The following is a 14,932-nucleotide window of genomic DNA, read 5'->3' on the forward strand; positions in this document are numbered from 1 at the left end:
TCCAGTAGGTTGTGGTGATGCACCTATAAGCTGGTTTGCCAACCGCCAATAAACACCAAAGAAGAAGAAGAAGAAGAAGAAGAAGAAGAAGAAGAAGAAGAAGAAGAAGAAGTAATAATGCAACCCGGAAGTGTGGTTGTGTTGTTGTGATCTCGGGTTAGTTGTTGTGTTAGCTGTCGAGCATATTCGTCCGTTTTGAGGCGGCAGAGCTCCAGGTGAACCTGCACACACTCAGGTAAACACTTTAATGATGTTTCTTTGACATTATCTCCGATGTTAACCAGCTCATTAGCCGCTGTTAGCTTCGGCCTAGCTGCTGCGTGGCTAACTGCTAGCTGTCACTTTAATGTGTGCTCCTGTTATCTGATTAAACTTCCAGTTCCTTTGTGTTTTAGTCCAGTTTGAGAGGAGTTTCACAGTTTCTAGAATCATCCTCAACATTTGGTCCAAACCCTGTATCTGTGAACTGTCTCTTTAACCAGATCACACACACATCTATGTGATCTTTGATAGTGTTTCCATGGAAACCAAGATGCACCAGCTAACACAGTGTAACAAAATATGAACCATTTAAATAGAAGGAAGTATAAAAATAGGAGCAGTATATACAGTATTGACAATAAACAGACTATTGACAAGATTGCACAAGTGAAAAATGATATTGCACAGTGAGAATAAATTAAATTCCACCTGAAAATATCAGGTTATTGTCAGATTTTTGGTGTGTAAGTGTAAGTGGTCTACTGGGAGTAGTGCTGGTTGCAGAGTCTGACAGCTGCAGGAAGGAAGGACCTGCGATAGCGCTCCTTCACACACTTTGGAGACACAGAGGAGACAGCAGTAACCTGAATATCTCTGTGTGCTTTGATTTGTAGTGAGTCCAGGACAACAAGAGTCCAGCAGTCAGAGTGGAGACACCTGCTGGATCTCAGAGACCAGGACCAGGAGCCTGTTTCAGAAAGCAGCTTTAACAAACTCTGAGATGGAAAAGTGTTCGGTTCCAGAACAGCTGATCACAGTTTGTTCAATCAAATGTGAGGATGAAAACAGCCATGATCAATGGAGCACCGATACTACGAGTCACCATGGCAACAGGTAAGTAAGAGCCAGAGCCTCCATCTGAATCCGGTCCACGTAGAGATATTAATGCATGTATATGCTGACTGTGCACATTTCTCTTTAAAAAAGTCCCAGCAGGGAAAAGTGTCAATAACACAATCAAGTTGAATTCAGTGTTGTCCATTAATTCATCTTCTAGCAGACTGACATTTCCTTAATGAATGATAAAGTGGTGAATGTGACTGTGTATTAGACTGTAGCCTACATTACATTTAAATAGATTTACTCAGCTTTAATGTGACGGGAAAAAACACAGGAGCAGCAACTGAATATGAAAAATGTATTATATTTCGATCTTGGCTCAACAGCATTCAGTGACTTTATTTCAGCTACTTCAACAAATGGAGTCAATTTAAACACAGTCAGGGAAAACATTTTAGTGGAACTGCTCTAACAGACTGACAGCTGTCTGTGTTCAGAGTCACAGTGTTATAAAGAAGGACATGCAGAGGTTTTATTCTGAGCTGAGGGCGACTTGATGCTGTGTGATATTTGAATGTTCAAAGAAATGACTGACAGCACATAAAAGAGTAACTTTAGACAGTCCTGAGTAACAAGCTAATATCTGACATAAAATAATGTGGCAATGAATGAGGAAATAAAACACTAATCACACTTTCTGAAACAGAGACCAGGAACAGGAGCACTACAAGAGCGAAACGGAGGAGGACCAGCAGATCCCGGACCAGCAGATCCCAGACCAGCTGAGCAACATGGTCCCCAGAAGTCCAGCAGCAGGCTCGTCCTCTGATACCACCGATGTTCAGGTCAGGGTTCATGACTTCATGGCTTCATAACGACACTAAAGACACGAGGAAGAGTCAATAACTGAATAAATTACTGTTCAAACGACACAAAACTGATGTTTTTACCCACAAAACTGAAAACTGTTGAAAATGACACATGCGCAGGTTAGTAGGCAGCTCGGATTTATGTCATTAAAGCAGCACATTTCCTCTGTCATCTGAAGCTTCCCCCACACGTTTTTTTCTAACAAAATGTGTCATGATGAGTCACGAGTGCTGTTTTTACGCTTCATGTGGACGGTGCACACACGTCTCTGTGCTACTCCAGTTGGACTCTTCAATCATTTCTCCTTTATAATTTGAGCTTTTATGACTTTCTGCTTGTTGTTAACTAGTAGTTGTGTTATGGATCCGTATGGATACCCCCCTCCCCCACGGTTCGACACTCATGTGAACCGCAGATTAATTACACAGTTTAACCATCATAGTGTGAAATAAAGTTTTACTGCCAATCCATATCGACCGATATTCAGTAAAAATATGCAATCATGAGATCTGCATTAATGCTTTCTCGTCTCTGATCCCTGATAATGCCACATTGTGAACAACAAATTCCGTGTTGGAAACTTGAAATTGGCAGGAGGACATGAAAAAATGCACCGATTGTTATCTTCTTCCTGGAGGCGGGCCTTATGCGTGAGGGGCACCATGACGAACAAAAGCTGTCAATCTCTGAGACAATTTCGACGGAATCCCTCAGAGATATTAACACAACACAGCACAACACCTGCCCTTATATAGTGATTAGGGGCATTACCTATGCTAATAATAAACAGTCAGGCACACGCCTCCAATTTATCAAGTGGGATTCATCATTCAGCACACCTGGTGCATCTGGAATTGACTTCTCTTATTTTTTGTCTTAACAGAAAACCTAAGATAGATTTATGAGAACATTGCTGCACGAGGCCCATTGTGGGTTATGTTCCACAGACATGTTATAAATGTTATTTATGGTTTTATACATCTCGCTCCACCATGGCATCTCACTGACTCTCTTTCTCTTTCTCTTCTCTCTCTCTCTCTCTCTGTCTGTTGATATAGAAACGGAGAGGAGGGGAAATCAAACGTCACAGCTGTCAGCACTGTGACAAATCCTTCACAACATCTGGATATTTAAAGATTCATGAGAGAGTTCACACTGGAGAGAAACTACACAGCTGTGATCAATGTGAGAAAACGTTTTCTCAGGTTTGTCACCTTAAAGGCCACCAACGCATTCACACTGGAGAGAAACCATTCAGCTGTGACCAATGTGGAAAAACTTTTTCTCAGGGTAGTCACCTTAAAGCCCACCAACGCATTCACACTGGAGAGAAACCGTTCAGCTGTGACCAATGTGGGACAGCTTTCATCGCTAAAGGTAGCCTTGAAATCCACCGACGTGTTCACACTGGAGAGAAACCGTTCAGCTGTGATCACTGTGGGGCAGCTTTCACCACTAAAGGTAGTCTTGAAATCCACAGACGTGTTCACACTGGAGAGAAACCGTTCGGTTGTGAGCTATGTGGGGCAGCGTTCACCACTAAAGGTAGCCTTGAAATCCACCGACGTGTTCACACTGGAGAGAAACCGTACAGCTGTGACCGATGTGGGTCAGCTTTCACCACTAAAGGTAGCCTTGATGTCCACCAACGCATTCACACTGCACAGAAACCGTATTGGTGTGACCAATGTGGGAATACTTATTCTCAGAGTGAACAGCTTAAATCCCACCAACGCATTCACACTGGAGAGAAACCGTACTCGTGTGGCCAATGTGGTAAAACTTTCTCTCATGGTAGTAACCTTAAAGCCCACCAACGCATTCACACTGGAGAGAAACCATACTGGTGTGAACAATGTGGTAAAACTTTTTCTAATGGTAGTTCCCTTAAAAAACACCAGCGCACTCACACTGGAGAGAAACCGTACTGGTGTGATCAATGTGGTAAAACTTTTTCTCGGGGTCATCACCTTAAAAAACACCAGCGTATTCACACTGCATCGTTGTGAACATTTTTCAGAGCCTAGCTAGCTGTTTCCTTCTGCCTCCTCCCCATGCCCTGATAGCTGTGTTGTTATATTCTGAGCTTCTCTCCACATTGAAGTCTGACCAACAGTAACTTTATATTCTAAACAACATGTATGTTATTTTGGCTACGACTATATACTGGCCTTTATTCTTTACAATCCATTAATCTGCTAGTACTTTCTCTTTGATTTGTTTTGTAAAGACGAAAAACTTTTGACTCTATTCGACCCCCTGGCCTCTGTCCCGTAGACCCGTTCAATAATCCAGCCACGAGTTGACAGCTGGAGAAAGATCAAGGAGGACATTCCCATCCGACACCAGAGACCATCTTTGAACAGAGACAGAGGTTACCATCTCCCCCCGAATACAACCACCTGTTGTCATGTGACTGTGCTGGACTAGTGTGTCATGTGATGACAACTAAGGAAGTTTAAGTGCTAAGTAAAGATGGCGCCAGCTGAGGTGAAGACATGTCATCTCCACTTTGAAATGTTTCAGCCGAAATGAAAAATGCATCTTTTTCCTTGAAAAGAGAGAAAAAGCATGAGCTCATCCAGGTGCTTGTCATCTCCCGTCTGGAATACTGGAGCTCTCTCCTTGCTGGAGCTCCTGCCATCAGACCTCTGCAGCTAACCCAGAATGCTGCTGCCAGCCTGCTATTAATCCTTCCCTTCCTTAGACACTTACACTAACATCCCTCCGCCATTAGCCATCATAATGACTGCCTTTTTACTAACATATTTTGCACTAAGGAACTGTAATGCTGGAAACTTGAATTTCCCTCGGGATCAATAAAGTTACTATCTATCTATCTATCTATCTATCTATCTAAAGAGCTCTAACAGAGATTCCACTGCGGACTCTGATCTCTACTAAAATGTAGTTTGGATTTGTCCAACGACAATTAATATAGTGTATTAGTATGTGTGTGTGTATATAACTGTATGTGGTTGCCTTAGTTAGACTTTTATTCCACTGCCTTTAAGCTAGGAATTGTACCATTAACACAATTCCACACTCTTTGATAACACTAATGTCATGTTTAGTACCATTCTGTGTTTCACTATCAAAACGCTAAAGCTACTATCAAAAATGAAAATTTGAAATCATGTAATTGTTCAATTGTAAAAACCATAATTAAAAGAATAAGAGCTTTCAGGAGTTGAAGACTGACTCTGTGTCCACCAGAACTCTGCAATCCCTGTGATTGGCCAGAATGCATCTTCTGAGCGGGCTGACCGACACTTTAAAATAAACTCTTATCTGAGAGACCACGCTGCTGTGTTTCTGCTCTTTGCCTTTATGTTCTTCTTCCACTCTCTTTCGGTGGAATCTTGCTCTTTGCTGGTCTGAAGATGTGATTCTGAACAATAGGAGGAGAAACCTCAAAATCTGGAGTCCTGAGTTAGGAAAAGCTAAGAAAGCCTAAACCAGGAGCTCTCTTCCAATGGGACCTTTTCAAGGGGGGCGGGGCTGAAAGATCAGCGAGACGCTGCAGCATGGCGAGAACACGGATGCACTAATCTAAACGGTCAATTATTGAACCTTTTCACCATATTCCGGTGTATTCCTCTTTGTTTAATATCTGGTCGAAGATGCCATCGCTCACGTGACCACCGTACTGAGTCTAGGCAGCATGCCTATGGGTGTGCAACTTAAGGGATACCAACAACTAGTCCTATAGAACAGATTTACCGCAAACATGCAACATCAACACATCTGGAGATACGTAGTTTTCACTAGACAGGAAGGGGATGAAAACCTGTCATCTGTAGAGTAACTAAAGGTGTCAGATAAATGTAGTGGAGTAAAAAGTACAATATTTCCCTCTGAGATGTAGTGGAGGAGAAGTACCCAGCCAACATTTGTATGTGGGGCCCATTTGGGTAGTAAATTGGCTGAAAAATGGGCCCTATATGGGATTGTCCGTGGGTTCCATAATGGCCCCATGCCAATTGCCCTTGTGGGTTTCATGCAGGAGTACACTGGGTGTTATATGGGCCCAATCTGGGCAACATAAACCAAAACCCATCTCGGCCCCAGGTTTAAGTTCTATGTGGGAACTACATGGGGAGTACATGGGCTGAAATATGGGTTGTAAGTGGGTTTGTCCACAGTTTCCATGTTGGCCCCATGCACTAATTTCCCAGTAGTGACCCAACTAGGACCCACATGGGTAGACCATGTGGGACCTACTTAGTTGATCCAAGTGGGCCTCAGATAAGATGCCCATTTTGGGCCAATACCCACCTGGAACCCAGGTACCCCCAGCATAACCCATGTGGGGCCCACATAACCATGTTGGCTGGGTAGGAAGTAGCAGAACATGGACATACTCAAGATTCAAGATTCAAGATATTTATTGTCACACCGGTTATACAGGCATAATCGTGTGAAATGCTTTTTGCTGGGAAGCTCCATTAAAATAATAAGTTATATTACAATTATAAAAGGAAATACTTTGTACAAGGGCATATTAAGAACATATACATATCAGGAAGTATGAATGTACATATATCAGAAATACTTTGTACAAGGCATATTAAGAACATATACAGTATAAGATATATAATTTTGTGTGAGAAGGTGTCATGAATTATCTATTTAAAAGTCTGATGGCCTCAAGTACCTTGAATCACAGTACTAAAGTACTAAATGTACTTATTTACATTCCACCACTGAATATAATAACGTTGATTAATAAAATCCTATGTGTGTCTGTTGTTTCCCTCCTGACCTCCAGGTGGAGACTTTCTGTCACTTTAAAGTGAAAAACCAGACCGGAAATACGTTGAACCGGAAGTACTTGGAACCGGAAGTGTGATTGTGTTGTGATCTCGGGCCAGCGCTAGGATAGTTGTGGTTTCGTTAGCTGACGAGCATATTTGTCCGTTTTGAGGCGGCACAGCTGCAGGTGAACCTGCACACACTCAGGTAAACACTTTACTGAGTGTAATAATGTGTTTTTGACCCGGAAATCAAAGCGAATTGTTAGCTTCGGCCTGCTGCTTTGTGGCTAACTGCTAACTGCTAGCTGTTAGCCTTTAGCTCGATTTAATGTGTGCTTTGTTTTATCTGATTAAACTTCCAGTTCTTTTGTGTTTCAGTCCAGTTTGAGAGGAGTTTCACAGTTTCTAGAATCATCCTCAACATTTTGCAAAACAGGAAGTGCGTTTCTCCAAACAGTTGGTCCAAACACAGCAGATAACATATACTGTGAAATTATTCGGTTTTTAAGAGAAACTGATTTAGTTAAACGACTCTAGAGTTTTCCTCATTATTATTATTATTATTATTATTATTATTATTATTATTTTTTAGAAAGGTGGGCTGGAAAAGAAGGGAAGAAAATGTCATTATTCGACTGAGAATCGGACAAACAGGTCTTAACCCCTCATTATATAGAATAGGCAAGCACCCAACTGGGAAATGCACATATTGTAATCCACCAGAAACTGTCGAACATGTACTGATACACTGCAGGAATAACAGTATCCAGAGGAATCACCTTTTACAGTCACTCAGGAAGGCAAAACATCAGGACTTTTCATTGTCAGGTCTATTGGGGAATACAGCAGATAACATATATTGTGAAATTATTCCGTTTTTAAGAGAAACTGATTTAGTTAAACGAATCTAGAGTTTTCCTCATTATTATTATTATTTTTTTATTTTATTTTTTTATTTTGTTTCTGCACAATCTCCTGTTCCACACTCCTGTCCAGATGGTGGCGGTAATGCACCTTTAAGATGGTTTGCCAGCCGCCAATAAACACCAAAGAAGAAGAAGCTTGAACTTCCAGTTCCATTGTGTTTTAGTCCAGTTTTAGAGTAGTTTCACAGTTTTTCTCAGTCGCTTTGGTTCGTTTCTAGAATCATCCTCAACATTGGCAAAACAGGAAGTGCGTGTCTCGAACAGTTGGTTCAAACCTGTATCTGTGAGCTGTCTCTTTAACCAGATCACACACATCTATGTGATCTTTGATAGTTTACATGGAAACCAGAGCATTCCTTAGAGAAGAGCTGCAGCTGTTTTCATGCTAACATGGACCATGTTATCAGCACTACGTAGATGGGAGTAAAACCAGAGGAGACAGCAGTAACCTGAATATCTCCGTGTGCTTTGATCTGTAGTGAGTCCAGCAGTCAGAGGCGAGACCTGCTGGACCTCAGAGACCAGGACCAGGAGCCCGTTTCAGAAAGCAGCTTTAACAAACTCTGAGATGGAAAAGTTTTCGGTTCCAGAACAGCTGATCCCAGTTTGTTTAATCAAATGTGAGGATGAAAACAGCCATCATCAATGGAGCTCTGATACTACCATTCACCATGGCAACAGGTAAGGGGATAGTGCAAAAAACAAGATGCACCAGCTAACACAGTGTAACAAAATATGAACCATTTAAATAGAAGGAAGTATAGAAATAGGAGCAGTATATACAGTATTGACAATAAACAGACTATTAACAAAATTGCACAAGTGGAAAATGATATTGCACAGTGAGAATGAATTAAATTCCACCTGAAAATATGAGGTTATTGTCAGTTTTTTGGTGTGCAAGTGTAAGTGGTCTACTGGGAGCAGTGCTGGTTGTGGAGTCTGACAGCTGCAGGAAGGAAGGACCTGAGATAGTGCTCCTTCACACACTTTGGAGACACAGAGGAGACAGCAGTAACCTGAATATCTGTGTGTGCTTTGATTTGTAGTGAGTCCAGGACAACAGAGTCCATCAGTCAGAGTGGAGAGACCTGCTGGAACTCAGAGACCAGGACCAGGAGCCCGTTTCAGGAAGCAGCTTTAACAAACTCTGAGATGGAAAAGTGTTCGGTCCCAGACCAGCTGATCCCAGTTTGTTCAATCAAATGTGAGGATGAAAACAGCCATGATCAGGGGAGCACCGATACTACGATTCATCATGGCAACAGGTAAGTAAGAGCCAGAGCCTCCATCTGAATCCAGTTCACGTAGAGATATTAATGCATGTATATGCTGACTGCACATTTCTCTTTAAAAAAGTCAGAGCAGGGAAAAGTGTCAATAACACCATAAAGTTTAATTCAGTGTTGTCCATTAATTCATCTTTTAGCAGACTGATATTTCCTTAATGGATGATAAAGTGGTGAATGTGACTGTGCATTAGACTGTAGCCTACATTACATTTAAATAGATTTATTCAGCTTTAATGTGACGGGACAAAATACAGGAGCAGCAACTGAAGATGAACAATATAAAATCTATTCATCAGAGACAGAGAGACATGACTGTAAGCTCACAGTCTGATCCGATCTGAATAATGCGTTGGGTGATTTAAAGGTTAAATAGAGTAGATTTTAAATAGTAGACATCTATTTGGAGCTTGGCTCAACAGCATTCAGTGACTTTATTTCAGCTGCTTCAACAAATGGAGTCAATTTAAACACAGTCAGTGAAATGCTGTTAAAACCTGTTCAGACTATACGCCGCCTATTTAAAAAAACTCTCTTTCTAACTCCGTTCTGCAGCTTCACCACCATCCTGCTCACTCAGAAATATTAACATATAATCTATAATATTAGAGGAATTCTGCTGATAGAGATCATTATTCATTGATCCTACGTGTCTGAGCCTTATACTGATCTTTACTGTTTAAACTGAGATTACACATTATGAGCAATAAACACTTTAGTGGAACGGCTCTAACAGACTGACAGCTGCCTGTGTTCAGAGTCACAGTGTTATAAAGAAGGACATGCAGAGGTTTTATTCTGAGCTGAGGGCGACTTGATACTATGCGATATTTGAATGTTCAAAGAAATGACTGACGGCACATAAAAGAGTAACTTTAGACAGTCCTGAGTAACAAACTAATATCTGACACACAGTAAACCTTCGATACAGACTGAATGAATGAGGAAATAAAACACTAATCACACTTTCTGAAACAGAGACCAGGACCAGGAGCACTTCAAGATCAAAAAGGAGGAGGACCAGCAGAACCTGGACCAGTGGAGCAACATGGTCCCCAGAACACCAGCAGCAGGCTCGTCCTATGATCAGGTCAGTGTTCATGACTTCATGGCTTCATGGCTTCATAACGACACCAAGAAGAGGAAAAAACAGCTACAAATTTTCATAAATATCTACTGAGGTGGCAGCTGGGGGGGCTGTATTAATGCTAATACTGCCTAAAAATGTCCTCGGGCGCTCACATAAAGACCCTCTTCATCTCAAAGTCCCGGGCTGGATTTCAGTCCCAGTCCACCTCTAGATCATGTGACACCCAGTTTTCTGATGCTCACTCAGTTTTTTTCTGGCTTCGCTCAAGAGCCCTTCTGGTGCCGGCAGACATAGAAACCTCCCGACAAGACGCACAAAAAAACAGGACTGTTGCAGCTGCTGCTACACCTCCATCCTCGGGGAAACACTGCTCACATTTTATACAATACAATACGTAAACATACCGGTGCATTTTCAGCCAACAGGAGGACACATCGTAGGCGTAGGCGACGACGTTGGAAACGTAATTTCCACTTTGCTTTCATTTTCTGTGTATTCTTGATCAACAAAGCAGGCAGATATTTTGGCGGGTAGTGGACGGGTAAAACCTGAAGGAGGCAGCAATGCAACACAAAGGATGCCAGCTGCCGTAAAACCCCGAAGAAGAAGAAGATATTTTGGCGGGTAGCGAGCCGCAGTGAAATGTTGCGATCGTCATTTTCGGTAAGTGCGCCGCAGAGTACTCGATTTAAGATGACCCTAGCCCGTTGAAATTCATGCGCTACTCAAGTAAGTACAGAGTGCACAAAGTGCACTACATTGAAGTGTACTTCCGGAAGTACGTGGATTGGAACATTGTTATGGTTTTTTTTTTCTCCTGGGGGTTGTGGGGGGGTCCTTTGTATAAGCCTGTGGTTTCTTGACCTCTCCTGACACATTTCTTTTTTCTTTTTTTCATTGACTGGATTTTGTGAAATTTTATATATGTGCAAATAAATAAATAAATAAAATAAATAGTACACACTAAGAGTGTCAACAATAGTGTTTCTGTATTCTTATTTTACAGGTGTTGAAGGAGTGTTACATCCCTCTGACACGTGTCAGGATCAGCAGTGCGATGTTGGCTGCAATGGACACCGTTGGACACTCAGCAGCTGTTCCAAAAGGCCAAAAGGTCATCTGCAGGTTCATTTTCTCTGTTAGTTGAGGCCTTATATACTAGGGAAAAAAAGTTCGAAAACTTGTGTTTGGTCGATTATTTCTCTGTTGTTACAATGCTAATGGTCATTGTATTTTACATCATTGGAAAGCCTGGATATTTACCTTCACAATGATGTCCAACTTGTAAGGATCATGCATTTGTGGGATGAGCAGCACAGCTGATTATGTGGGTAGCGCCCAAGAAAAATTTGCCAAAATGCTCTACCAATGGTAAACAGTGTATTCTCCTGTTGGAATTGACTCTTGTTTTGAGTTGGTTGGTGGATTGGATGATTGTCCACTACCTGCTCAGGTACTCTGTTCACTTCCTGCTCAGGTACTCTCATAGTTGAATATTTAGCAGCTACAGAGACAGAAATGTTACCTCAGTAGTTGGTAGAGATCAAAAACAGCTAAAAGAGAGAGAATAGCAGAAATCAGAATCAGGTTTACACATACAATGAATTTGCCTTTTTGTTTTTGGTGCATAACAATAAACATAGTAAGAGAAATAAAAATAAATAATAATAAAAGCAAGCACTGTGCTGGTAAAGCCAAGACACAACTATAGAATAGAAAAAATACAATAAGGACATAAAAATACTTCTATCTGTAATAACTATGTATGTGATTTAAAATGAAAGAGCTGAACAGTTGTGTATGAATCACAGTATGAATATAAATTTTTTTTTACCTGGCTATATAGGAAATGAGGTCTCTAACTCAATGTGTTTCTGAAATAAATTGAATGAATGACTGACTTAGTGCGTGGTATGGTTTAATCTTCAACTATACTGGGTCTTACATTTCCCATAATGTAACTCCATAATGGGGATGTCGCCTGATAATTAATAAATGTCAAGGGGGGGGCGACTGTGGTGATCAATCAAATGTCTACAGAGTGACACGGCCCTGCAGTTGGTTGTCACTGGTGGTAGTGCATTAGTCAGACTGGAACATTGTGGATTATGTTCCACTGACATGCTCTAAATGTTCTTTATTGTTCTAGATAGGTCGCTCCACCATGGCATCTCACTGACTCTCTCTCTCTCTGTCTGTATGTCTGTTGCTATAGAAACTGAGAGGAAGAAAGGGACTGATTCATCAGAGAGTTCACACTGGAGAGAGACGGTACAGCTGTGATGAATGTGGAGCAGCTTTCACTCAATCAGGTCACCTGATAACCCATCAACGCATTCACACTGGAGAGAAACCCTACAGCTGTGATGAATGTGGGGCAGCTTTCAATAGATCAGATAACCTGAAAACCCATCAACGCATTCACACTGGAGAGAAACCCTACAGCTGTGATGAATGTGGGGCAGCTTTCAATAGATCAGGTCACCTGAAAACCCATCAACGCATTCACACTGGAGAGAAACCCTACAGCTGTGATGAATGTGGGGCAGCTTTCAATGAATCAGGTAACTTGAAAATACATCAACGCATTCACACTGGAGAGAAACCCTACAGCTGTGAACAATGTGGAGCAGCTTTCACTACATCAGTTAAACTAAAAGTACATCAACGTATTCACACTGGAGAGAATCCCTACAGCTGTGATGAATGTGGAGCAGCTTTCACTACATCAGGTTCCCTGAAAAAACATCAACGCATTCACACTGGAGAGAAACCCTACAGCTGTAATGAATGTGGAGCAGCTTTCACTCAATCAGGTCACCTGAAAATACATCAACGCATTCACACTGGAGAGAAACCCTACAGCTGTGATGAATGTGGAGCAGCTTTCATTCAATCAGGTTACCTGAAAATACATCAACGCATTCACACTGGAGAGAAACCCTACAGCTGTGATGAATGTGGGGCAGCGTTCAATGAATCAGGTAACTTGAAAATACATCAACGCATTCACACTGGAGAGAAACCCTACAGCTGTGAACAATGTGGAGCAGCGTTCACTACATCAGTTAAACTAAAAATACATCAACGCATTCACACTGGAGAGAAACCATACAGCTGTGATGTATGTGGAGCAGCTTTCATTACATCAGGTGCCCTGAAAATACATCAACGCATTCACACTGGAGAGAAACCCTACAGCTGTGATGAATGTGGCGCAGCTTTCATTACATCAGCTAAACTAAAAATACATCAACGCATTCACACTGGAGAAAAAACGTACAGCTGTGATGTATGTGGAGCAGCTTTCACAACATCAGGTCACCTGAAATCCCATCAACGCATTCACACTGGAGAAAAAACGTACAGCTGTGATGTATGTGGAGCAGCTTTCACAACATCAGGTCACCTGAAATCCCACCAACGCATTCACACTGGAGAGAAGCCATACTGGTGTGACCATTGTGGTAAAACTTTTGCTCATGGTAGTCACTTTAAATCCCACCAACGAATTCACACTGGAGAGAAACCGTACTGGTGTGACCAATGTGGGAAAACTTTTTCTCAGTGTAGTAATCTCAAAGTCCACCAGCGTATTCACACTGCATTGTTGTGAACACGTTTCAGAGCCCAGCTAGCTGTTTTCTCTTGCCTCCTCCCCATGCCCTGATAGCTGTGTTGTTATATTCTGAGCTTCTCTCCACATTAAAGTCTTACCAACAGTGACTTTATGTTGTAAACAGCATGTATTTTATTGTGGCTACAACTACATACTGGCCTTTATTCATTTAATATATTTTTTTCTTAATCATCCATTAATCTGCTGAGTATTTTCTGGACAAATTTGTAAAGAACAGAAACTTTGACTGTATTCGACCCCCTGGGCCTGTGCACCGTAGACCCGTTCAATCATCCATCCATGATTCGACAACTGGACAAAGATCAAGGAGGACATTCCCATCCGACACCAGAGACCCTCTTTGAACAGAGACAGGGGTTACCATCTCCCCCCGAATACAACCACCTGTTATCATGTGACTGTGCTGGACTAGCGTCAAGTGATGACAACTGAGGAAGGTTAAGTGCTGAAGAAGGCCACGGGATATGGTCAAAAGCTCCTCAAAGAGAGTATGTGAGCCTTGAGTTTAGAATGATTTATTCCAGATGTGTTCCCATTATTGTTTTTATCTGCTTCATACATATTCTCTTTTTCTTGTTGTTTTGTAGTTCAACATTATATTTTCCTCTTTTGTGTAGTTTTCATTGAATAATCTTTATTTTAAATTTATATTCACTGTTTTTATTTTCTATGACTGAATGTGGTAGGGCTGCACGATTATGGCCAAAATGGCTTTCAACTTCAAATATTGAGTGTTGTCAAAGCAAACTATCTGTGTTGGTTCTCATCAAAAGAAAAGATTTAATGTTCATGAATTTAATTTATATTTAACTTATATTCTCTAGAAGATTATAATTATCATTTCCATTTTGTTGTTTGACAATGACCTGGAGGTAATAAAAGACTTGTTTTTGGAATAAAGTCTGTTTGAAATGTTTAAATGTCATCAGTCCATTATTTATTTTGCATATTACAATAGCATTGTGTTGTTTAATTGAAAGGCACGTTTTAAAAACACACAATTTTGAATTCTTTATTAAAGTAGTAAAACATCTCAGTCTTATTTACATGTTATATCACTGCAAAACGTTCAGGTATCCACCAAAATAACTTGACAGCATGCACCATATTTGATGCCATAAAAGAATCATACAGCATCTTTCCCACACCTTTAACAATTCATCATTCATACAATTGTTACAGTTAGGCACACATTGTGTTGTAGATCAGTGGTTCCCAACCTTTTTCCTTAAGGGACCCCTTTTCTATCGTTGAGTAAACTGACGACCCCTGACTAAGTGACATATATATTCAATGCATAACAATAACGACACAGAACA

General features: G+C 41.1%; 1 protein-coding gene across 9 annotated transcripts; it reads left to right on the forward strand.

Annotated features, from left to right (window-relative positions):
• The first annotated feature begins 114 nt into the window (after window positions 1-114).
• LOC141760217 (uncharacterized) lies at window positions 115-14,533 on the forward strand. 9 transcript variants are annotated; one of them, XM_074622835.1, is made up of 7 exons: window positions 115-235; window positions 876-894; window positions 8,078-8,275; window positions 8,644-8,862; window positions 9,862-9,973; window positions 10,980-11,087; window positions 12,189-14,533. In XM_074622835.1, the coding sequence occupies exons 3-7, from the start codon at window positions 8,163-8,165 to the stop codon at window positions 13,587-13,589; spliced, it is 1,953 nt and encodes a 650-aa protein (XP_074478936.1). In that variant the 5' UTR covers window positions 115-235; window positions 876-894; window positions 8,078-8,162; the 3' UTR covers window positions 13,590-14,533. The 9 variants fall into 9 exon arrangements, with proteins under 9 accessions (XP_074478936.1, XP_074478939.1, XP_074478941.1 ...); XM_074622838.1 differs by lacking the exon at window positions 8,078-8,275 and having other exon boundaries at window positions 115-252; window positions 894-1,095; XM_074622840.1 differs by lacking the exons at window positions 8,078-8,275; window positions 8,644-8,862 and adding an exon at window positions 1,748-1,857 and having other exon boundaries at window positions 876-1,095; window positions 9,957-9,973.
• The last annotated feature ends 399 nt before the right edge of the window (window positions 14,534-14,932 follow it).

This window comes from Sebastes fasciatus, chromosome 22, assembly GCF_043250625.1.
Source record: "Sebastes fasciatus isolate fSebFas1 chromosome 22, fSebFas1.pri, whole genome shotgun sequence".
Taxonomy (NCBI): Eukaryota; Metazoa; Chordata; class Actinopteri; order Perciformes; family Sebastidae; genus Sebastes; species Sebastes fasciatus.